Consider the following 24,520-nt stretch of genomic DNA (forward strand, 5'->3'; position numbering starts at 1 on the left):
TATTCCCTTTTCTTTATAAATTATGAGATTATTTAAGTTAGTTGTCTTTATGTTACACTATACTTTAATACAAGCATAGTGTTTATGGTATTCTCTTAACTTTGTATATAGGAGTGCTAATCGAGTTAAGCAATTCGCGAGCAACTCGAGCTCGACTCGGTTAATGCTCGATGAAAACTCGAATCTAGTTGGCATGGCTCAAACTCGACTTGACTTGAAAGCTTAACGAGCATGAGTTGAGTATGACCTTACTCGACTCAATAAGCTCGCGAGTAGCTTGTTAATTTTTTTAATATACTTTTTCTAGCATTTTATATAATTTAATATAGAAAAGAGTATCCATATTAGCTAGATATTATAAGTAGAATTAAAAATAAAGTCCTTCCATACTTTAATGAGTCGAGTTGAGCTAGGCTCGATTAAACTTTTCATGAGAAAAAAATGTATATATGGAGTATATTTTGAATTTGTTGTAAAAAAAAGAACAATTATATCCTCCTTTTACATAATCACCTATTACACAATTATAAGTTGATAACTGATCGACAACACATGAAATATAGGATATAATAATGAGGATTTAGAATGTTAGAAACATTAAACTAAACAAGAAATGAAAATTTTTTTGAAAAAAGGTGGAACTGAGACTATGTAAGTCCCAAATCGAGGTAGCAAACTTAAGAATTCGCAGACCATGACAAAAGAGCTTGGAATCATGCAAGACTTTATAACATAATAAGCACCAAGTCCCACATCAAAGAACAAGGAAAAAGAGTATCTAGAAACTCTTTATAAAAGCCTTCACAAGCTGTAGGAGTCTTTAATTAGGCATTGGCTTGTTGTTGGGTCTGATAGACATGTTGGACTTCAAATTGAATAAGTTAAGCCTTGTAACTAGTGGACTTGACATGTTCAAGTCGAGAACGACTCACGAGTTGGAGTTGTTCCAAACTATTTCGTCAGTATATGTAAATATTTTAGTATAATATAATAATATTAGAATTATTCTAAATTAATATGCGATTAATTATTAATATGTTTTAATAGTATGACAAATTATAATAATAATGAACATTATATATTAATTGTGAATATTTGTCTCTACTCTCCTTACATTATATAACTTCTCAATGAAAATGAAAGAGCTTATTTGAAATTTTAGCAATCATACAACTCATACAACATATACGTTAAAACAAAGTTTCATATATGTTAAAACAAAGTTTAATTCTTAAATTGAGAATCTAATTTAAATTTTTATTTAATTAATTATTAAATGTAAGCAATTTTATAAATTAGCATATTTAAATAATTTTATAGATATAGAAAAATAATTTATAGTAATTATGTCGAGTTTAGTCATCCAGATAAGTTGGTTAGGTAGATCTTATTTTATCCGCTTCAATCGAATTCTAGTTGAATTCAGGTCAGTCATAAACAAATCAGGTTGAACCAGTATTTCTGGGCCTGATCGCGTATTGGGTTAATATTTGATCGAAATACGGTCAGGTTCGGATTTGAGTGCAGGTCTGTGTGGTCAGGTCAGTACATAATCTTGCCGAGTGTCGATCAAGTCTGGGTAATCCCAGGTCAGGTTTCGATCAAGTCTGGAGACTGACCATCACAAGTCGAACCAGGTTCAAGTTAGGTCAGTATCAGGTTGACCCAGTAGTCAGATATGTTTCCGACACCAAAGGAAATGTCTTTGCAAATCCCAATAACTAACAAACCTTAGAATCTTTGGACTCTAGTAAGACAAACTAACAATTGATTAAATCCCTAAAAATAACCTACTAATTTTTAAACACTTCCAACACAATCCCTTGTTTCAAAATTACTACCTTTGCTCTTGCTAATAACACAACAACCCAATCAACTAAGAGACATGGACTCCATTACTAAAAAAAACTAGACTAGAATATTCACCAACTTTAGACTTTCCAATATTTCATTGCTAGGAACCTAACTTTCACAACAAACACATTATCACGAACCGGAACACTTTATTGCACACGAACACTAGTAGTATAATTGCTTATTGCGGCGGTCATTAAGTAACTTATTGTTGCGGTTTTAGCCACGCTGCAATTAGGGGCGCAACAATAGATAATTACATATTACTGTAGTAAGTGCAACAATATCTCAACTTATTGCTACGGTTTCTTTCTAAAACAGCAATAATGTCTTTTTTAATATTAAAAAAGTGCACCTATTGTAGCGATTTTGGGCCAAAATCGCAGCAATAGGTACCAAAATCGCAACAATAGGTGCCAAAATCGGAGCAATAGGTGCACCTTTTTAAAAAAAATAAAAATAAAATTAAAATCTTCATATTAAAAAAGGTTACGGGAAGAACTACTTAGAACCGTTAGAACAAATTGAAACTACGGCGACCTAGCCACAGTGAACCAATTAATGCACGACCGAGCCACGGTGACCCATGCCACGAGCCACGACTACCATGGCCACGAGCCACGGCGACCCACCACGACCAACATAATTCATTCAGAAAAAGTAAAAACAAAAAAATACAAATCCTAAACATCAGATAACTAAAAATAAAAAACGAAGAAAATAAAAAATACGGAAGAACCATTAGAGCGACGATGATGAGGACTGGAGTAACGACAAGCACAGTCGAGCGAAGAATCGTCTTCATCTGGTCGAGCGAAGAGAGGCCGACGAAGCAGAACGACGAGGACTCGAGTAATACGCCGACGATGACGAGGCGAGAATCGGCCGACGATGATGAGTACGATGCCGCGAAGTGTGAATGAGATATTGAGAGGCGAGATGAGTGAGAGATTGAGAGAACCGAACGAAGGAGAAGAATGATTGAGAGATTGAGAGATTGAGAGATTGAGAGAAGAACTAAGAATCGAATGAAGGAGAAGAACTGAGGAATGAAGGAGGAGAACCTAATAATGGAGAAGAACAGAGGAATGAGAATGATATGTGGAAAATGGCACCCTGAGGCCCAACTAAGAACTAAGAACCGAAAAACTAACCCTAATGAACCTGATGGCGTGTTTTTTTATCTTAGATTTATTGTTGCGGATCTATCTAGAACCGTAGCAATAGATTAAAAGTTTATTAAAAACTAATATTTTAATCTATGTTGCGGTTCTGGGTGGAAACAATAGAAATAAGTCTGGTCAAACTAGTCAAACATTTTGAAATATTCCCGTTGACATCTATTGTTGCGGTTTCCACCCAAAATCGCAGCAATAGATTGATTTTCGATTTTTCTTTTGACGTGGTTTATTGTTGCGTATGGGTAAACCGCAACAATTCAGCCGTCGCAATTAGCAATCATTTTACTAGTGGAACACTTTGATTTCAACTTTAGTAAACGAACTCACAAACTTTAGAAGAGTCTGCTCTCTTCTTCTTCGACCTTTTAAGCAAAATTCGTTTGTTGACCTTGCTCATCTCTTTGCTTAACCCAAACAGTCATCCTTGTGACCATACCTTTCGCAACAGTAGCAAAAGATGCTACTCAAAGATTAATGTAGTCCTTTGGACTAACCACGCCTTCCACCTTCTTCACGACCATGACCTCGACCACGATCATGACCATCAAAACCCCTACATACCTTGATTATGATCTCTACTAAAGACCTTTTCTTACAATTAAAAAGCTTTTTCTTCCTCACTTCCTTCTGATCATTAAATTCTATCGTCGTGGGCTAAAGTAAACCCATTAACTCATAAAAAAAAACAAGATAGAAATATTTTTTAACTCCTTAATAGCAGCAACAACATGGTTGTAATTTTTTGTAATACTTCTTAAACTTTTCGCACCACTGTTAAGTTACTATTATTTTGACACTCTAGACAAATTAAATATTCTTGCACTGACTCTTTTTCTTTCTTATTCAGAGACTCAAAATTACCATGGAGATTTTGCAACTTGACAGATATTACCTTGCTATCACTTTTTTACTCCGTTATTTTCAAATTATTTTCTCAAGATTCCTTTGATGTATTAGCTGTTAAAATTCGGGGAAAAATATCATCATCCACTGCTGATTGGATGATAAATAAACTTTTTGCATTCCTCTTGCGACTTTTACGCAAATTTAGATCGGGTTCTGCATGAGCCTCTACTTGTTCCGTGTGTCCGCTCTCGACAATATCCACAAGTCCTAGGATTGAAACATAGTTTGCATCTTAATACTCCATAGATACTACTTCTCACCCTTAAAGATTGGAATTAAGGGTTGAAATGATGAATTGACTCCATTATTTGCCATGTTCCGGAACTACCTCATTGTATTTATTCTTAACCCTTTTTTCTTTTCCACTCACTCTCGACTCAGCCTTACAAAAAGAAAATCCCCACACACACTTTTTTTTTGTTTAAAGGATCGAACTTAGTGTTTGCATGGATACCATGTTAACTTTATAAAAAAATAAGAATAAAGAAGAAATATTGCAGCGGAAGAAACATAAAAAAAAAAAAAAATACAAGTCAAAATGCTTACTACTTTTTTTTTACTTGCATATTAATGCTAAAAGAGTACATCATTAAATCGTCTTGATAAAAACTACTTGACCTAAAAACTAGCTAACATAAACTGAACAATGGAAAGTAGTGGAAACATGCCCCACTAATAACAAAGAAAATGTGTTTGCAAATCCCACTAACAAACCAACCTTAGAATCTTGGGACTCTACTAACACAAACTAACAATTGATTAAATTCCTGAAAATAAGCCACTGATTTTGAAACACTTCCAATACACTCCATACATTTTCACTTAGCTTGTTTCGAGCTCAAGACCTCCAGTATCTAAGGTATGTTTCTTGCCAAGTGAGGCAAGCTAGCCTTATCTGGTACGTGCTTCTTTTCATGAAACAAGGTAATTTATAGAAATAATTGCACTAACGAATCCTATATTTATATAATCTTATTAATTTTGTGGTGTCTAACAACAGCTTAGTAACTTACACCACTTCAGTCGTTCCTTGTATAATTTGTACTAAAGAAGTGTAGGTACCAAATATTGCAATCAATATACTTAAGGCTACTGTGCCTAGCACACATATCCCCTCCCCCTTCAGGTAATTGCCTGTAATCTTCAAATAACACAAGCATGGAAGAGTTATTGACGCACTGATGCTTAAAAATGCACCAACAAGGGACATGAGATTACCAAAGTAAGGAAATACCAATGCTACAGTGACTTGACTGATAACCAAACTTGTTCTTAATAGAATTTTGAAGTATCTTTTCTTGTGATAATCCGGAAACCAACTCTCAGTCGAATTCACAACAGGTTCTAGCATAAGTGCATATTTGGATAGTGGATTCACCAACGTTGTATAGATTGCAATCTTGGAGCCCCATGCATCAGTTGGAAGGTTTAAAGTTATTTGCGAATCAACTTCAGAACCAAACATCAGATACCCGATTATTGCCATGGAAGCGTAAGCAATAGTTGAGCAAACGAAACACAAAATTAGTACCTGTAGTAGAAGCCGCAATAAAGATTAGTACGCCACATAAGACCAATATCAACGTCTTCCATTCTTACATTATGAAATGGAGGGAGTAAGATAGTTTACCTTAGCAAACTGATGCTTTTTCTCCATAGAGTGGTACAGGGCAGGAAAAACAGGATGAGCACAATAGCAGAAACCATATAAACTAACAGTAGTAGGAATGCCTGACCAATTTAGAAGATCCCCTTTGCCGTGAAATCCAATTCCATCAAATGTGCCAACCCACAAAATGGACACAATAATTACAACAGAAGCAAGCACACCAGTTGCAGAGATGTAAGAAAGGATACTTAGATCATCTAACCAAACAGAAGGCAGAATAATTAGGGCAATAATCAACACAAAACTCTCTTTTCCTCCAAGTTTCAGCCCATAAGTGTTCAATGTCAATTCAGGAAAAAGGTTATGAAGATTGTCTCCTTCCATGATTAAGAAACCTGTTACAACCAAGTACAACTCGGAGCACATGAACACCGATATAATTGTTCTTCCTATCTTCCCAAATGCTCGGTCCCCTATATCCGGGTAAGTTCTTATGCTTGGATCAGCTTCCATACATCGTTTTACGAGTAGGCCTGTGTAGAATGCTGCCATTGCGACAATAAAAATCAACAGTAGACTCAACCAGCCACCTGAGGCTAATGCATATGGTACAGAAAGTATTCCTACACCTGATACACAATTTCAAAATATATATGAAGTTAGAGGCAGGAAAACAGTTTAATTCCATGGAAAGAAATCATATTTTAAAATTTCATATGAGGAAAATGTATATGAGAACGTGTGTTAAGTAAGTTTAGCTTCTCCTTTAATTGTTATTTCAGATGATTTCATAATGAAGGCCAAAGAAGACAAACATGTTAAGTTTATGTCTGGCAAACAATACCAATCTCAATATTGGTCACACCTTTTCTCATTATTCAATCACATATATATACTACAAGGTTAGGAAACCTTATAAACACTAACTCCTAAAATATATCTAACTAGACTCCTAGTTGTACAACAGATAAACTATATCTCCTAATTATATTATACTAGTTTTTATATGCACGCGATACGTGCGAAAATACGTAGAATTTTTTTTTTTTTAGGGGATGTAGAAAATTAAATTAATGGTTAATTATATCTTATAAATTAGGAATATTTGAATTTTTGATGGTTTTATTTTTGTAATGTCTTTTTTATTTTTAAAATTAATTAGGTAGTTTTCTTTTTTATTTTTAAATTTTAAATTTTTTAATTAAAGTAAGTAGTTAGAATAGAGATTAACTTAAATCATATCTCCTAATACTAGACTTTTATTATACCAATAATATTATATCTGATATTCTATCAACTACGATAACTACGTTATACAACAAAACATTGCAAAGAAAACCTATAAAAGATAGAGATGTTTTATGGTAAAAGCACTAATATTAGGATCGAAAGCCTTGAAGAATTCCTTTATGATTGGAAGTTGTATAGGGGCTCACTAAGTTCCATACCAGTCTGCCTAGACCGATAAGTATTGATGTGGTCACACACACCTACGACAGAACCGTTGACTTATTCATACCGGTTCCACTAAGATGCCTAGCCGGCATCCTTCTCCGGGCCATTTACCAAGGGCATGGGCTTGATCCAACTTCCATCTACCATGGCCTACGGGCCTAAAAGATAGAAGTTCAGCATAAGATAAAAGAGTATCCCAAAGGGATACCCCGAGGAATATTCCAATAGAAGAAGAATCCTACTTGGATACGGGCTTCGACGGGATCCTTATAAATACTCCACTGATCGGAGTCATGAGGTACGTTGACCTACACAATCATACTCCACTTGAGAGCTACCGGTTTTACCCATTACTGACTTAGGCATCGGAGGGGCGTTCCTCGGATCAACCCGCGAGCCTAGTTTACGTGTTCTCTCTTGCAAGAACTGGAACCGACTTATTGACTGAGGACTTACCGGTACAATTGGCCCTAGAGGGTGGGGCGAACAATACCTTGTAGTCTAAGCCATTTCTTGCAAACAAAACAACCCTCATGGATCCTAATCAGCACTTTGGGATGCCGGAAACTGATGAAAATAATGTTCCTATTGAGAAAACTCCACCAGGATTCTGAACCCCGCTGTCGGCCGTAGGACAAACTCGGCCACCTACTGACAAAGGGAGGAAAACTCCCGAAACTCCTCAAGAGAGTATTTTTCATACTCTCCAGCATTTGTTCACCCCAGAACAGCTCAGGAGTGTTGCGGAAGTCTTCCAGGCTATGGCAAGCCACACCCCACCGATCGGTCTCCCCGTCAAGCGACCTCTAAGCAGAGCCCACAGCCCAGTGAGAAAACTTCGTTCACTCGGGACTGGCCGCCAGGGAGAGCGAGGCCGGAATGACGAGGATCAGGTGGCCAACTGCAAGACCCCCATGAGCAGGTGGGGGAAGAGGAAGAAGAGGAAGCTCAAGAAACAAAAGTCCAGCAGCATTCTTCCCACCCGAGAAAGGGAAGTCAATACAGGCGGCGACCGCCGGTATCCCTACGGAACTCACCCTTCTCCACTGCTATCCTTCAAGAGCCCATGGAGAAGATTACAATGCCGACATGTAAGTATGACGGCAAGACTGACTCGGAGGATCATATATCGGCCTATGAAAGGCACATGCTGTTGTATACCGACACTGACTCAGTGTGGTGTAAGGTGTTCCCCTCTACACTAGTTGGGCTAGGCCAGACCTGGTTCAAGAGCATACTGCCAGCAATAGTGTTCAATTTTCGCCAGCTTACATCCATGTTTGTTACACACTTTGTTAGTAACAAACGCAGAGAGAAGACTACTGGCAAGCTGATGTCGGTCAAGCAGGGGGAGACAGAGAGTTTGAGGGGCTACGTAGGACGTTTCAACGCAGAAGCCGTCACCATCCCAACTCTGCAGCAAGAAGTTGCCGTCCTAGCCCTTATGACGGGTTTAAAGGAAGGAACTCCCTTCAGAAGCTATTTAGGTCGTAAAAAGCTAACAAGCCTAACAGAGGTCTTAGGCAAGGGCCAATGCGAATGACTTCATCCGGGGGGAGGAATTTAGCAAAGTGTCAAACGCCAAAAGGCCGATAGCAGAGGAGAAAGATAAGGAAAAAGACTGCAAGGACGATAAGTACCGGAAAGATAAGAAACCGGACACCTCCAACAAAAGGGAGGAAAGTAACTCAGTGAAGAAGGGCCATGAAGGTCAACCGCACAAATACCACAAGTACACTCCTCTAACAATATCCCGGGCTCAGATATACGAACTGCGTCAAAAGGATGACAAGTGGCAGAGGCCCACAAAGATGTATTACAAGGGCCGGGATAAATCAAAGTGGTGTGAGTTTCACAGGGACTACAGTCACGTAACAGATGATTGTAAAGACCTCAAGGACGGGATCGAAGACCTCATCATAAGAGGCTACATCACCTAGTACCAAGCGAGGATCGACCCGAAGTCCCTGTCTAGGGAAGATGAAAACGGTAACAGGAGGTCAGTGAAGGACAGGATCACTGAAATCCATGTCATAACTAGAGGGCCGACACGAGGAGGTAGCATACACGGTGCCAAAGCCATCCTGAAAGAAATGAGGCACCAAGTGAACTACCACAACACAGGGAAATGGCCGGCACCACCAACCATGCCGTCCGTAGCTTTTACGTCAGAGAACGCTAAGGGAATTGTCGACCCCCACAATGATCCCTTTGTAGTATCTCTCCAGATATCAACCGCAATAGTGCATCGCGTGCTGGTAGATCGGGGAAGCTCCGCCAACATCTTATACACGGAGACATTCGAAAAGATGGGCTTTGAAACTGCATGTCTGAAGCCGGTCTCATATCCCGTTATCGGTTTCACAGGGGCATCTGTCGTCACAGAGGGAACCGTTAAAATGACAGTATAGTCAAGAGCCTAACAGAGGAGGAGCACATCATTGACCTTGAGGAAAACCTTTGCCACCCTCCGGCAGCATCAGATGAAACTGAACCCTAAAAAGTGCGTGTTTAGGATGAGGTCCGGCAAATTCCTAGGGTTCATGGTAAGCGAAAGGGGCATAGATGCCAACCCCGACAAAATTAGGGCCATTAGCGATCTCCCGGAGCCAAAGAGCATCCAGGACATTCAGAGGCTGACAGAAAGGATGGCAGCCCTCACCATATTTGTCTCAAAGTTGGCCGAGAAAGCCCTGCTGTTTTTCAAAATCTTTAGGTGTTATAAGAAGTTTGAATAGGGGGATGAGCGGAGACAGACCTTCGAAGAGGTAAAAGCACACTTCAAGAAGCTACCAATAATAACCCGGCCAGAACTTGGAGACAAGCTACAGCCGTATGTCTCGGTATCTGAGAAGACGATAGCAGCGGTGTTACTGGTGAATAGGAAGGGGAAGCAGAGCCCCATACACTTCATGAGCCATGTATTAGCTGGAGCATAGCAGAGATATGAGCTGCTGAAAAACATGGCATATGCCGTCCTGGTCGCGGCAAGAAAGTTGAGGCCACATTTCGACTCCCATACCGTCCAGGTACTCATTAACCAGCCTCTGGAAAAAGCTCTCCACAAGCTCGACATGACCGGCAGGCTTCTAAAATGGGCAATACAGCTCTCTGAGTTCGACATCGAATACCGGCCTGGCGCGGCCATCAAAGCCCAAGCACTGGCTGATTTCATTGTCGAAACCAATTACGCGGAAACGTCAGAGTCCACCGGTATCTGGCAAATAGAGGTCGACGGCTCAGCGGCCTAGAGTGGGGCAGGGGTAGGAGTAGTGATGACATCCCCGGAACGGAAATCTTTGAATACGCCATTTAGTTTGATTTCAAGGCCTCAAATAACGAAGCAGAATATGAAGCAGCCCTGGCCGGACTAAGTCTGAGCATTGCTGGCGCGAAGAAAGTCCTGATGACCACAAACTCGCAGCTGATATCGAGCCAGATCGAAAGAACATATGAAGCCCGGGAGCCGGTAATGCAGAAATATCTTAATAGGGTCAAAAACATGGCGGCCGGATTACAGAGCTTTGAGGTCAAGCTGGTACCAAGAGCAGAAAACATGGCGGCCGACGCCTTGTCGAAGTTAGCAAGCTCAAGTGTCAATGACAAGAAGCGAGATTTCATGGTAGATACTTTGGGGGAGCGGAGCACCGACACTCCCTCATCCACCGTCAACACCGTAGGCCAGAGTCCGGAGTGATATGATGACATTTTGGCCTAGAAACTGACAGGCACCCTCCCAGAGGAAAAGATGGCGGCCAAAAAGCTTAAAAGGGACTCATCTTGGTACTGCATATTCCAGGGCCAGCTATACAAAAAAGGATTCTCACTCCCGCTACTAAGGTGCGTCACGGCCTATGAGGCCACGAAAATAATTGAGGAGATTCATGAAGGAATTTGTGGGAACCATATCGGCGGAAAAGCGCTAGCACTAAAAGCATTAAGATCAGGCTTCTACTGGCCAAGTATGCTGACGGACTCCCAGGCCTACGTCAAGAGATGCGACAAGTGCCAACAGTTTGCACCGGTTATCAACCAGCCGGCAAATGATCTACAACCAATCCTGAACCGAATCCCTTTCGCTCAATGGGGGATGAATATAATAGTCACTTTCATACCGGCCTCCGGGGGAAGGAAATTCCTAATTGTGGGTATTGGCTACTTGACAAAATGGATTGAGGCAGAGCCAACTGCCAAGATAACGGCCAATCAGGTAAAGAAGTTCATCTGGCAAAACGTCATCACCAGGTTTGGGATCCCTATGGGAATTGTTATTGATCATGGCGTCCAGTTCGATTGCGGCCCCAAAAGAGACTTCCTGCGGCCATACGGCATAAAGTTTGCCTACTCGTCGGTTTGCCACCCACAGAGCAACAGACAAGCAGATGCCGCCAACAAGCAGATCCTCAACGCACTAAAGAAAAGGCTGGATGAGCTAAAAGCAGCATGGGCATACATGGTTATGGCCGTGCTATGGTCCAACAGAACGACAAAAAAGGAAGCTACCGGCGAGACTCCCTTCAGACTACCCTTTGGGGCAGAAGCGGTATTAATACTAGTAGAAGTAGGCTTGCCCAACTGGCGAATCCTAAACTATGATCCAGAGTTGAATGGACAACTGCATAAGGAAGACCTGGGCCTTCTACCGAAAGTTAGGCTGGCAGTTGAACTCAAGTCGGCCGCATATAAAGACCAGATAAGCAAGGCCTACAACAAGCGAGTACGAAGCAGACCAATTTCCCCATAGACTTTGTACTCAGACGCACAACAGCAACTGGGAAAGCACATGTGGACGAAAAGCTCACGGCTAATTGGGAAGGTCCCTACTTAGTCAAGGAGGAGATCGTCCTCGGATCCTACCGGCTTGAAGACATGTCGGGCAAGTTGCTGAAGAATAGCTGGAATGCTAGTGTCCTAAAAAGATACTACATGTAGTTAATAAACAGGCGTTGTTGCCAGTAGGATTTATTCTTTATTAACATTCTTACTTGTTATAGGCCATAAATCCGGCACAGCCGGGAAGAGCCGTTTTATTTAATAAAATGAGCATCTTCTAAAGTCTCCTAACTGTCCAAGCATACCGGTCAATGACCTTCGTGGATCTGCCGGATAAAATAAATTTGAATTACTAATTATCCAGTTAATGACCTTCGTGGATCTGCTCAGTTAATTTAAGTGCTTAATCGGTCAATGACCTTCGTGGATCTGCCGGATAAAATTTTGCATTAACCAGTCAATGATCTTAGTAGATCTTGCTGAGTTAATTTAAGTGTTTAACCGGTCAATGACCTTCGTGGATCTACCGAATAAAATAAATTTTCATTATTAATTGACCAGTCAATGACCTTAGTGGATATGCTGAGTTAATTAAAGTGCTTAACCGGTCAATGACCTTCGTGGATCTGCAGGATAATTAAAGTGCATAAACAATTAACCGGTCAGTGACCTTAATGGATATGTCGGGTTTGATTAATGCAAAAGCAAAAGGCAAACCAATAAAAATTACGACACAAAGATGATATGGACGAACCAAAAGTTGCATTTCATAATATCAAAAAGTACAACCTAAGAGCTATTTTCAAAAAGTACCGGCCACAGGCGGCCAGGAATACAGGAAGGTCAAAAGCTAAGTGTCTACTTGGCACGCTCTTCTTCTTTAGAACCGTCAACCACCACCACCTGTTCTTCTGTCTTATCAGTACCGACAGCAGGGTTAGCAATTATCTGCTCCTCAGTATTGGCGGCAGCGTTGACGACCTCCTGACCCTATTCCCCTTCGAACTCACTCCGCGGGACGGCATATTGGCGATGTCAGCTTCGGTAACGCCGGCATCCAAGACCTCGCCCTCAACCGGGAGTTCAAAGTCACCACGACCATGAGCTTCCTCAATCTTGCACCAGTCGAAGTCCAGGAAGGTGTTTAACACATCTCATGGCCGCAGACCACCCACTGCTATACCGGTTGAGCAAGCGGGAGACGAAGTCCATGGACTTCTGGTACTCCACCACTGCGTTGCGCTCTCGGTCGGTGGCCTCGGTGATTTGCTCCCTTAGCAGCTTAATCTCAGTGTCTTTGTTGGACACCGTTAGGGAATGCTCTGCGACCTTCTTAGTGGCGGCCTCCAAGTCCGCTTTAGCCTGGGTCAAGCCAGACTTAGCCTTGACCATCTTTACCTCACTAGCCTCCAGTTCCGACTTCTTGTCGGCTAGTTGATTAGCGGTCAGTTGGTGGGCCTCCAGCTCAGAGTGATAGGCCCCTTGGAAATGCCGATAAAGATCATAGAGATCTTTCCCGGATTGCGCCGACTGAGGCAAAGACATGAAAGTACAGTCATCAGTAACATACTAAATGCCGAAGTAAAAGATGTATTAAAACAAGCAAGTGAAACACTCACCACGGCCAAGTTGTGGGCGTGAACGGCAGCAGCAGCTTTCCCCTTGTCGACCGGCAGCTCATACTTCAGCTGCAGACCCTTCAGTAGTCGGTACCCTAAATTCCCGCCTTCGAAAGAACGGTCTAGTAGCATCGATTATCGTCCAAGACGTTGAGCTTGGGTTGGAAGAAAGACCCGTCCTTGACAGGCAAGCGAGCCCACCTCTTTTGAAATGGCTCAGATACTTACACCTCGGATCGCTCCAAATAGTCCGGCTTCCTTGGCTTGGCGAAGGCCCGCAATGCCGGAATCATTGCCGTTAGAGTTAACTGCTTGTAGATGCTTAGTCGCAAGGAAGAACTGCCGACCTCCTCCACTCGGCCCTTCATCAATGGGGAAGAGACATTAGTAGTCGGTGTGACGGTAGCAGTCTTTTGGGCCCCGTTCCCCGGCTCCAGGACCATCTCTTTAGCGTTCTTGGGGGGGGGGGGTTTCGGGGGTGCCCTCAGCCTTGCGCTTCCCCAAAGCATGTTGGCTCGGTTTTCGGCGGATCATGGGCATGCTGTCCCTGTCATCATCGTCGCTACCGGTCCCTCGACCCGAGCCGCAACCTCCTCGTCCACCACGCCCACCAGTAGTGGTGGGAATAGAAACATAACGACGAGCAGGTTTGGGCGGCATGTTGCTGATAAGCTCGTAGTTATGATTAAGATGCAACGCCTCCTTGATGAGATGCTCCCGGCGTGAAAACAAAGGCGTCAGTAAGCGCTACAGTCAATGTAGATAAATTTTGAATCAAAAAAAACCAAGTCGGCCCACGAAACCAACCATGGGGGTCGGCGGCGCAGAAACCTAGCGCTGAAAGGGTCGGATTGCCCAAAATATACTGGACATGGGGGAACCATTTTCATGGCACCGGGATCCCTTTCTTTCCTTTAAGGGCCGATACGGTTGTTGCAGCGAAAAAGTCATGGGCCTCTCTCTCCCGGCCACGCAACCCTCTATCAGGAATATGCTCCATCCGGGACCGGGGTTTGGTCCACTGACGGCGCAGCAGGAAGTCGGCAGGCACCCTTACCTAGAAAAAGCGCTCCCTCCAGTGTTTCAAGGAAGTGAGTTTGGGGTAAACCGGCAACTTGCCCGCCTTGGTATATAAGGACATCCAACCACTCCGGCCTTCATCAGCCCGGGATCTCTTTGTTTCCCTTTCCCTTTACCCTTGGCCGAACCGTCCTCTTTAATCCAGTGAAGTTTGCGGAACAGGTTGAGGATCTCCGGGAATCCTTTATATCGGACTACCCAGGCATAAGCAATTAAGTTTCGCCATCCTAACGGCATCAACTGGGCCAGGCAGATATTCCAAGCTTTAAATATATTAACGATAAAGGGGTCCAAAGGGAAGCGCAGGCCGAAATCTAGCATGTGGGCATATATTGCTACGTACCCAGAGGGTCTATCGATTATATTATCGCCTTCAGCCGGTAGTTCTAGCCAGTAATCGTCGGGGAAAGCGAAATAAATAGGCCCCTTCACAAGAAAATTGTTTTCCCTACATATATTCTCCCAGGCAGCATCAATCACCATAGCGGCAGCGCTACCGGCCTCATCTGGAGGTATGTACCATTCAGCCAGTGCCGCTTCATCAGAGTCGGACGGTATCTCTTCATCCTCAACCTCCAAAGTGATGGACTCCTCGTCCGACAGCAAAGAGCGGACAACACTCTCAACGTCCTCCTAATTTACAGACGACCTCAATAGGTCGTCGCCTAGTCGAAGCTTCACCTTGTTCTATCAGTCCTACCGGCCTAGAGGTACAAGGTTGGCTAGGGGGAAATAGCTCGGGAGAGCGTTCAGCTAGGCCTAACATTGTCCCATATTGGCCATAGACTGGCACTCCTAATGCCTGCCCAAGTCCAACTAGTGCTCCTAGAGGCGAGGCACGGACACGGGACACTGACATGGACACGGGGAAACGCAAATTCTAAAAGTGAAAAAACGCAGGGAAAACGTTAGAGAACACAATATTTTACAGTTTTGATAGTAGATTAGGCTATATTTTTAGAGATTTAGAGATATTGAAAGGAAAAAGTAAGGTTGAGAGGGAAAACATTTCTTATAGTAACAAAACACTTCGTCGGTCTCGTTTAAATTCACTATTTATCTTCAAAAGAAAATTCAGAGTGTCTGAAAGTGTCCTGAAGTGTCGGAAACGTTTAAAGTGTTGGAAACGCGACACGTTGACCTGTAGAGAGTGTCCGTGCATCAGACAGACAAAAACAATATGAAAAAACATAACTGCCCTTGCTAATTTTAGTATAGTTGAAAAATGGAAAAAAAAAATAAACAATGTTAGATCGCCAAACAAAAGATTTAAACCTACAGTAACTGTTTTTGCACTTTGGAATAATATGCGAGTCCGGCTATTCTTCGAATGGCTTGGTGGCGAACTAATTAGAACTGCTTTTTCTTTTTTTACCTTTTTTTTGTTTTGCGTGAAAGTTAGTATAGTTATATATGCATCAAAGTTAATGTGGTTCTGCAATATAGATATTTGATGGGTGAATATTGGTTGAGGGTTGTGCATTCTCTAGATAAGGTTATGCAATATTTGTGAATGATTGTGCATTATCTATGTAAGGTTATGAATAATTTATATGTGGATGTACATCTTTTTTTTTTTCATGGTTGTGCAGCAAGGTCAATGCAATTGTGCATCAAGGTCACTATGAGCATGCAACAAGCTCAGATTGGTTGTGCAGCTAGGTCACTATGTATGGGTGTGCAGCAATGGGTTGTAAAGCAAGGTGAGTTCGGTTATGCATCAAGGTCATTATGATTGTACAACAAACTCATATTGGCTTTACAACAAGAGCATTTTAATACTCAGGTGGATCACAACAACAAGCTTCTCCAATATATTGCTCCTCACAGATTCCGAACTACTTGTAAGGAACTTGGTGCCCAACGCATCAGCAGACATCTCCATTATTCACACTCTATCAGCTATTATTGAGGTTTCGACTGGCCTTCAGAGCTGTCGCATTATGAAAGTCAGTAGGGACCAGGTGCAGCAAGCCCACGAGATAGCACACAACTGCCGTATACATAGGGTCAATGTAGGGTAGTCTCTTCTTCTTAGTTTTTGTATGTTTCTTTGATGTCAAAAAAAAAAAAAAAAGAGCATTTTGATGGTGCACAACAGTGAGTATAGTTGGGCACGAAGCTGAGATTAGTTGTGCATCAAAGGTCAGTTCAGTTGTGCATCAAGATCACTATAATTGCACAACAACAAACAAATTAATTGTTGCAATAAGGATATTCGAAAATTTTAATTGCAAAAAAAAAGGACAAAACGGACCATATAATTTTTTACTGTGTCCCAAACGGGTTATATTTAGCCTTTCTTTTTCATAATATGCCAACTGCCGAATGTATCATGCCAGAATATCTCATAACACTTGGTAACCAGCAACTAGCAAGTGATGAATTTTACACCGTCAATCTCCCTATGTCACGTCGACATCCTCCCCAGTGGACCACATGTTGGTTACCTTGATTATGCTATGTTTGTATTTAGCGATATCTAGCCCAACGACTCCTTCCTACAATGAAAATCTAATAGATCTCGTGGCGAAAATTTTGGGTGGGTTATCTCTAAAGTTCTAATAAAACCCTACAAAGTAAAGGTGTATATGAAAAATAGGTTCTAAAATTAAATGCTCATATTGGTTGGAAAGAAAAACAAGGGGGTGGATTTTAACGAGAAAAAGGTTTTGGAAAGTTAATATATGAGTCATTTATTTTTTATTCAATGATTGATATTGCTCAAACTCTATCTTGTAAATTTTTTTAGAACTCTAACTAGATGATCCAAACATGACTTGTACACAGGCTAAAATTTGTTAAGAGGATGAGTCTATTCCTTGTTAAGCAAATTACTAAGGACCTGTTCTCCCCAGCTTATTTTCCGTTCAGTTCAATTCAGTTCAGTTCAGCTCCAATTAGTTCAGTTCAGTTCAGTTCAGCTCCATTCTTTTATATCCATTTTGTTAAATATTATTATTATTATGTTGGTATAATTTATTTTACTAATTACTCTTATTATTATTATTATTATTATTATTATTATTATTATTATTATTATTATTTATATTATTATTATTTATTTTTATATCATTACTATTAAGTATTATTATTATTATTGTTGTTGTTGTTTCTATATATTTATTTTTTTTTATTATAGCTTTACTCATTATTATTACTATTATTATTAAGAAAAACATGGTTTAGGTATTAATATATTAATACAATCATTATTTTTATTACTAAATATTATTATATTATTAAATCTAATTATTAAAATCGTAATATTAATTTACTTCTTAGATGTTATTGTTATTATATATCATCATCAAGTATTAATATATTAATACAAATAATATAAAATAATTATTATTAATTATAATTATTATCATTTATTATTATTATTATTATTATTAATTTATGATTATTAATATTATTTCATTATAACTATCATTTAAAAATATCCAAAATACTATTATTATTATTATTATTCATTATTATTACTTATCATTATAATTATTATTTAATATTCATATTACTATTGTTTAAATATTATTAATATATTTATACATTCAATTTAATTCAATTTAATTTATTTTAATTCAATTCAATTCGATTCAATTCAATTCAATTCAATTCAATTCAGTTCGGTTCAGTTCGGTTCAGTTCAGTTTAGTTCAGCTTCAATCAGTTCAATTAAGTTCAGCTCCAATCAGTTCAGTTCAGCTGTTTTATGCCGAAGAGAACAGGCCCTAAAAGTATTTAACATTTAAGTCCGTAAAAAAAAACATTTAATATAAGATAATTGTCAAAATTCTTTAAATAATACTCCCTCTGTTTTTTTTTTTTTTTTTTTATCTTTCTCACTTAGAATCTTGGCACTATTCATACTTAGAGAGAATCGTCTCAATTGTTTTCAATCTATAAGAAAAAATATAGTCATGTGGGATCTTGTTTGATTCGTCTCAATTAGTACATTATTAATATTCAATCGTTATAATTTTTACTAATATATAATGAAAGATATTTAAGTTCAAAAATGTGCATTGGGAGATGTGTACAGGAAAGTGAGAATGATAAAAAAAAAACAGAGGGAGTACAACTATTGAGTATTGATTGAAGAATAATATCTTAATATATGAAAATAGTATATATGATGAGAAATTTTAATACTTTCCATATTATACAAAGATTCTTATATAACTCTGTTTACATATATAGAAAGAATATATGTAGTTACTCTAATCATATATCTCTATTATATAAGTCAAGGGGGAGCTACGATCTCCTCCAATAAAATGTTTTTTTTTGTCCTTAGCTACATATATATACTTAATTGAATATTTAGATTTTGTACAATTATATTCTTTCCTAATTTAAAGATGAGTCAAAATTCCAACAATAAACTAAATAAGCATTGACAAAGTAACTTGACATAATGAGAAAAATGGTTACTCGATAAAAAAAAATTACAAATTTAATTTGACTACAATACTTTACATCTAAATTTTTATCTCAATTCTAAATACTTTATAAATTATAGTAGTTTGTATAACAATAATTATAAATCACACTTCTATAATTATATTTTAAAGAAATTTATCAAGAATAAATCCAAACAATCGACGCACACTTCGCGTGCATAGAAGACTAGTTTTCTATATATACAATAAGGCTATGTGCTTTTGGATTGAATTAATGAAAATTCAGTTTAGTTCAGACAAGTTCAGTTCAGGAAAATTCAGTTTAGCATTCAATTTAGTTAGTTTCCTCTCACATATTTCATTCATTTTACTTTAGTTCAGTTCAGACAAACTAAGTTCAGTTTAGTTCAATTTAGAAACCTAAGTTTAATTTAATTCAGTTCAGACAAATTAAGTTCAATTCAGTTTACTCCAAAAAAACAAACCCTTAATTTTCATAAAAATATTACAAAGATATAAATATACAACATTTACCAGAGGTGTCAAGTGGTGCTTCCTGAACAGAGATATAAACATATAACAACACTTGCTAAACACTATAAAACTTCCTAGCAAGATAGTATTCTAATATCAATACCAAACATAACCTAATTATCAAAGGTTATTAATTAGATACTCCCTCAGTTCGATAATAGATGCAACAATTTGACTTTTAATTTGCACTATTCCATCATGTCTTACTTTGTCCATATTTTTAACTATATATTAAAATAAATATTATTATATAAGATGTAAGTTCTAAGTTTATCTCTATATATATTTGAACATATCAGTTTTTCATAATCAACTAGTAATTGGGTACGGACGTCACCCCGGGTTGGTATTGTGTTTCCAAACTTGATATGCATTTTTTTACATTCTCATTAAAATATATTAAGGAAAACTCAACATTTAAAACATACAAATATAATAATGTGGACACTTAAAGCATGATTAAAAGTTGGTTGAGATGGTAATTATGTCATGTATAATAGCAAGAGGTCACGAGTTTAAGTCTTGTTGCAAGCTAATTTTACTTTTTGTTAATTGACATGACTTATGTACACATTGGACAATTCTAATGGAGTAATAGAGGTGTCATGTTGCGATATACATTGTCACGCACGTCTTTTAATATACTTGTATAGTTACTAATTAATAACAGTTAGAGATATTAGTGATTAAATATAAAGGTATATATTGACAAATATGTTAATAAAAAAGTTGGACTTTTTTCATACAGTGGCGAATTATGGTTGGGGCCGATGGGGCTTGGCCCCCCGTAACCATATAAGATAAATTAAGTAAATTGTAAATTATGTTATTAAACAAACTGTGGCATAGTGGTCTTGGAGCAAGGTGTAAAAGGAAGTTTTGAGCCCTAGAGGTTGCAAGTTCAAACCTTGCATCAAAACATTTGGACTTTTTTGTTTTTCTCCATTTTAAATGCTTCTCTTTTTTCTTTTTTTCTTTTCCTTCTTTCTTTTTTACTTCGTTCTTTCTTCTTCACCTTTATCTTTGGCTTATATCAAATTGCCTAATTTAGAAAAATCTTTTTCATTGGTTGTACTATCTTTTATTCTTCTTCTCTAAAAAACTTTATTTCTTATTTAACTATAATAGTACTTCTTATTTCCTCAAACTCATTCCTAATAATCATAAAATATAAGTTTATCTTTTTTTTGTGATTTAAGAAAGCAATTTGGTATTTATTTAGTTTTGTTTTTTACTGGAGTAATTTATTTAGTTGCTAATGAACTACTCCCTCCGTTTCCTAAAGATCTTCCCAATTACTATTCCTACAGATACCAAGGAAAATCAAATTGTGTGGGGCATGGTGTGAGTAAAGTAGGAGAGAGAAAGGGGTTAAGATAAATAAACAAATAAAAAGAGGTCAAAGTAGGAGAGAGAAAGGGAGTAAAATTGAATTAATAATGTAATGGTGGACCATATGATAGTGACATGAGAGGGTAAATAGGGAAATTTATTCTGCCAAATAAGGAATAAAGCAAAAGAGGGAAGATCTTTTGGAAACACCCTTAAACGGAAAGAGGGAAGATCTTTAGGAAACGGAGGGAGTATATCTTTAATTTCTTAAAAAATTACTCATTTTTTTTTAACATTTCATAATGGTCAAACAAATAAATTAAAACGATTTCTTAAAAATTGCACTTTGAGATTTTGATTTATTACATTAGCTACAAGCTCTTTGTAGCCATTAATAATAGTATATTAATATTTTGGTGTGTATTAGTGTTTTTATTCATCATTTAAAATTTTATACTAAAATTTTTATTTTATCAACTCGACCCCTGTTAAATAGTTAGTTAAGATCCGCCACTATTTTCATATATTCTATATTCTCAATATCAGTATGGAATTATATTACACTACTATACATTCATATGTATCGCATATCTCTTAACACTAAACAATATGTGAAATTTACCGTATGCGCTTTATTTCTTAAATTTCTGGCCGAACAGTTTGGCCCTCCAGCAATGTCTGCATGTGGTTATTATTTTTCAAGTTTAGCAATTACACCATAATGAACTTCATCATCAGGCCATGGAAATCGATCGCCCTGATTCTTGGCACACTCAATATCAACTTATCAAGTACAGTATCATTTTGCTCACATGCTTGATCACGTATACATGTTCCCATGAGAGTTATGTCCCTTCACTTGCATATAAAACAAAGCTTTAAAGTTGGCTTATAGAGGGCATGCTCGCTCCTTGTTTGCGCTGTTTCCCTTTCTATGATGATTATTTTTTCACTTAGAAGTAAGCCTAAACTCATAACATAAAACAATCAAGGTCCTTAAGTCATCAAAATGGAATGGTCTATATGCTTCCCATGTCATTATTAATGACAAATTCGTAATAACTTCACAAATCGGTTTCAAATTTCTTTATTTTTTAGCAATTTCATTTACTTTAATCAGTTACATCTACTTTTACTAATTTTTGCTTTACTTTTATGAAAACTAGGAACCAGTTTTATATGTTTCGAAATAATTATACAAATATGTCATAATATCACACGGGAAACATCTTGAACATTTATTATGATGATCGAAAGACCTAGATTGGTTCTATATTCTCATTTTAAGTTAGGGTTCGGTTTCTCACTAGATATTACCGTTATATACCCCCTCTGGGTTTTTTTCGTTTACTCATTTTGACTTTTTACACTATCACTTACATGACTTTGACTATCTCTTGTGATTTGTTCTTCAGGAAAAAGATAGTTATGTGAGATCATATTACGTCCTAATGTGATCCTAACATCAACTTGTTTTTGTAATTTTTGCTTACTAATAGTTAAAGATATTAAGGTTCGAATTAGTGTTTATAGGCAAATGTACCTCCAAAGAAATACCTAAAATAAAAACCAGAGGGTGTATATATATATATATATATATATATATATATATATATATATATATATAATATATATAATATATATTATAATAATATATATATATTATATATAAAGTGAGTTCATATGAGAATGCATACTTACATGAGAAATAATTTTACGCGTTATAACTCTTATGAATAAGTGATATAACAAAGAATATTAGGAAAAAAAAATGGGCTCAAATTTTTTTAAGGTGGTATAACTCTAAAGAACAAGTGTTGTTACTCTAATTCAATCGTGTGGTTGAGATTCATCCGCATTTATCATGTAAAGAGCATTCTCATGTGATCTTGTCCATATATATATATATATATATATATATATATATATATATATAAAGATCTCGTATCTAGCTTATTTCTAATTGTATTATAAATCGTGCTACTCAATTTTTTACCTATGTTAATACTATATAATACTATCAACAAAACCACTTCTATTAGCATATGCAAATGTTACATTTAAAACAGGTCTTGGTCAGTTGGTCATTCATTTTTTTGGAAATTTATACACATTAAATTAATAGTCCAAAGATGGCAAGTTTCTTGGTTCCTAGAAACATGATTAGTTTCCGAAACAAGTAAGTGATGGTAAGTTTCTTTGCTCGGAAACATATCTACATCATGAAACATATACGATATAGCATAATTTTACCATTTTTACATACTGTTTGGGATTTGAAGTTTGAAGGTATTTAAAGTACTATGTATTTTGATATTTTAGTCCCGAAGTCTCATAAAATGGCATCGACACAGGAATTTATGGAAAAAAATTGACGGGATGATCAATGCTGTAATTATTGCTTACTATTACCTTCGTTCCAACTTACTTGCAATACTAGTATTTTCACACGCCTATTTTTTATAATCTATAAGTAAAAATCATAAAAAATTAATATTTTGAAAATATACATCAAGACAAATAATCCAACAAGATTCTAAGTGACTATGTTTAACCTTATGGTCTTACCTATTAATCATGTTAGGTGGTCAAAAACTCAAAATGGAGTCTACAAATAATGTAAAAGTACATTTGTTGTAAATAATTAAAAATGGAGAAAGTATATCTACTTTTAGTTTCTTATAATCAGTTCTAGTTACATATGTCATGTCTTTGTTAGGGTATAATCAAGATATTTTGTTTATTAGGAAACATATAATAGCAAACATAAACTATAGAATCTCCATAAAAAAATTGATAAAAAAAAAGGTAAAACCTGTAAGGGCGTTTAGGCCATTGAAGAAAGCCTTGAAGAAAGAGGAGTTGCCTTTTGTTGAATACCCATTGTTGGCCTCCAATTCATTCTCCAGAAGAGGATTATCATTAATTCCACCCTCCATTTCCACTTTTTCTTATAATAGAGGAGAGAGAAACTTAATTTATGTAGAAAAAGCTAAGGTGAAGTTTTATCATTTTTCTGATTTCACGAGGAGAAAACCGAGTCACGTAACTACAATAGTTCAGTAGTGCGCGATTGATTGAAATCGTTATTTTATTCTAACATATATATTTGGTAATCGTAAAGTAGGTATTTTATAGTGCCATAATCATCAAAGATTTATCATAGTAAATATATTAATAACATCATGCTCCGCACGTTGGTTTGACGAAGACGAACTTCTATTTTTTTTTGGCATGTTGGGATAAAAACAAAATTAATGTATGCTAAAAAGATAATGAATCTAATTACATCATCACCAATAAAGCGAATCTTAGGCGCCATTTGATAGGGCGTAAAATATTTTCAGAGTAAAATGATTTTTATGGAAAACAATCTACAATGAAATACACAATTCCAAAATTAGTTTTCCGTTGTTTGGTTACATGTAAGAAAAATGAGGAAATGAAAGGGAAAGTAAGGAGGTAGTGAGAGGAGTGTACAAGAGAGATAAGGAAAATAGTTTTCCCTTCATTTTGAAAGGAAAATGGTTTTCCATCGTTTGGAGAGTAATTTTACCCCAAAGGAAAATGGTTTTACACTCTTTTGTCAACCAAACAATGTAAAACTAAAAATAGAAGAAAATAGTTTTTCAAGAAATCGTTTTACGCCCTACCAAACGGAGCATTAATCTATTAGTACTCGTTTGGTCTCAATACTTCAAATATATGTTGTAAGGTCATTCTCAATTTGTTAGCTAGGAATTAGTTTGCGATAAGGTTTTCCTCATCATC

At 37.4% G+C, this 24,520-nt stretch overlaps 1 protein-coding gene across 3 annotated transcripts; it reads right to left on the reverse strand.

Annotated features, from left to right (window-relative positions):
• Positions 1–4,468: 4,468 nt before the first annotated feature.
• Positions 4,469–23,858, reverse strand: LOC104906217 (amino acid transporter AVT1I). 3 transcript variants are annotated; one of them, XM_010694945.4, is made up of 3 exons: positions 23,565–23,858; positions 5,572–6,179; positions 4,469–5,472 (listed from the first exon to the last, which is right to left on the reverse strand). In XM_010694945.4, exons 1-3 carry the CDS (start codon positions 23,686–23,688, stop codon positions 4,951–4,953), a joined length of 1,254 nt encoding a protein of 417 aa, XP_010693247.2. In that variant the 5' UTR covers positions 23,689–23,858; the 3' UTR covers positions 4,469–4,950. The 3 variants fall into 3 exon arrangements, with proteins under 3 accessions (XP_010693247.2, XP_048494325.1, XP_048494324.1); XM_048638368.2 differs by lacking the exon at positions 23,565–23,858 and adding an exon at positions 21,372–21,681; XM_048638367.2 differs by lacking the exon at positions 23,565–23,858 and adding an exon at positions 13,398–15,618 and having other exon boundaries at positions 5,572–13,308.
• Between the last annotated feature and the right edge of the window lie 662 nt (positions 23,859–24,520).

Source organism: Beta vulgaris, chromosome 2 (assembly GCF_026745355.1).
Source record: "Beta vulgaris subsp. vulgaris cultivar EL10 chromosome 2, EL10.2, whole genome shotgun sequence".
Classification (NCBI taxonomy): Eukaryota; Viridiplantae; Streptophyta; class Magnoliopsida; order Caryophyllales; family Amaranthaceae; genus Beta; species Beta vulgaris.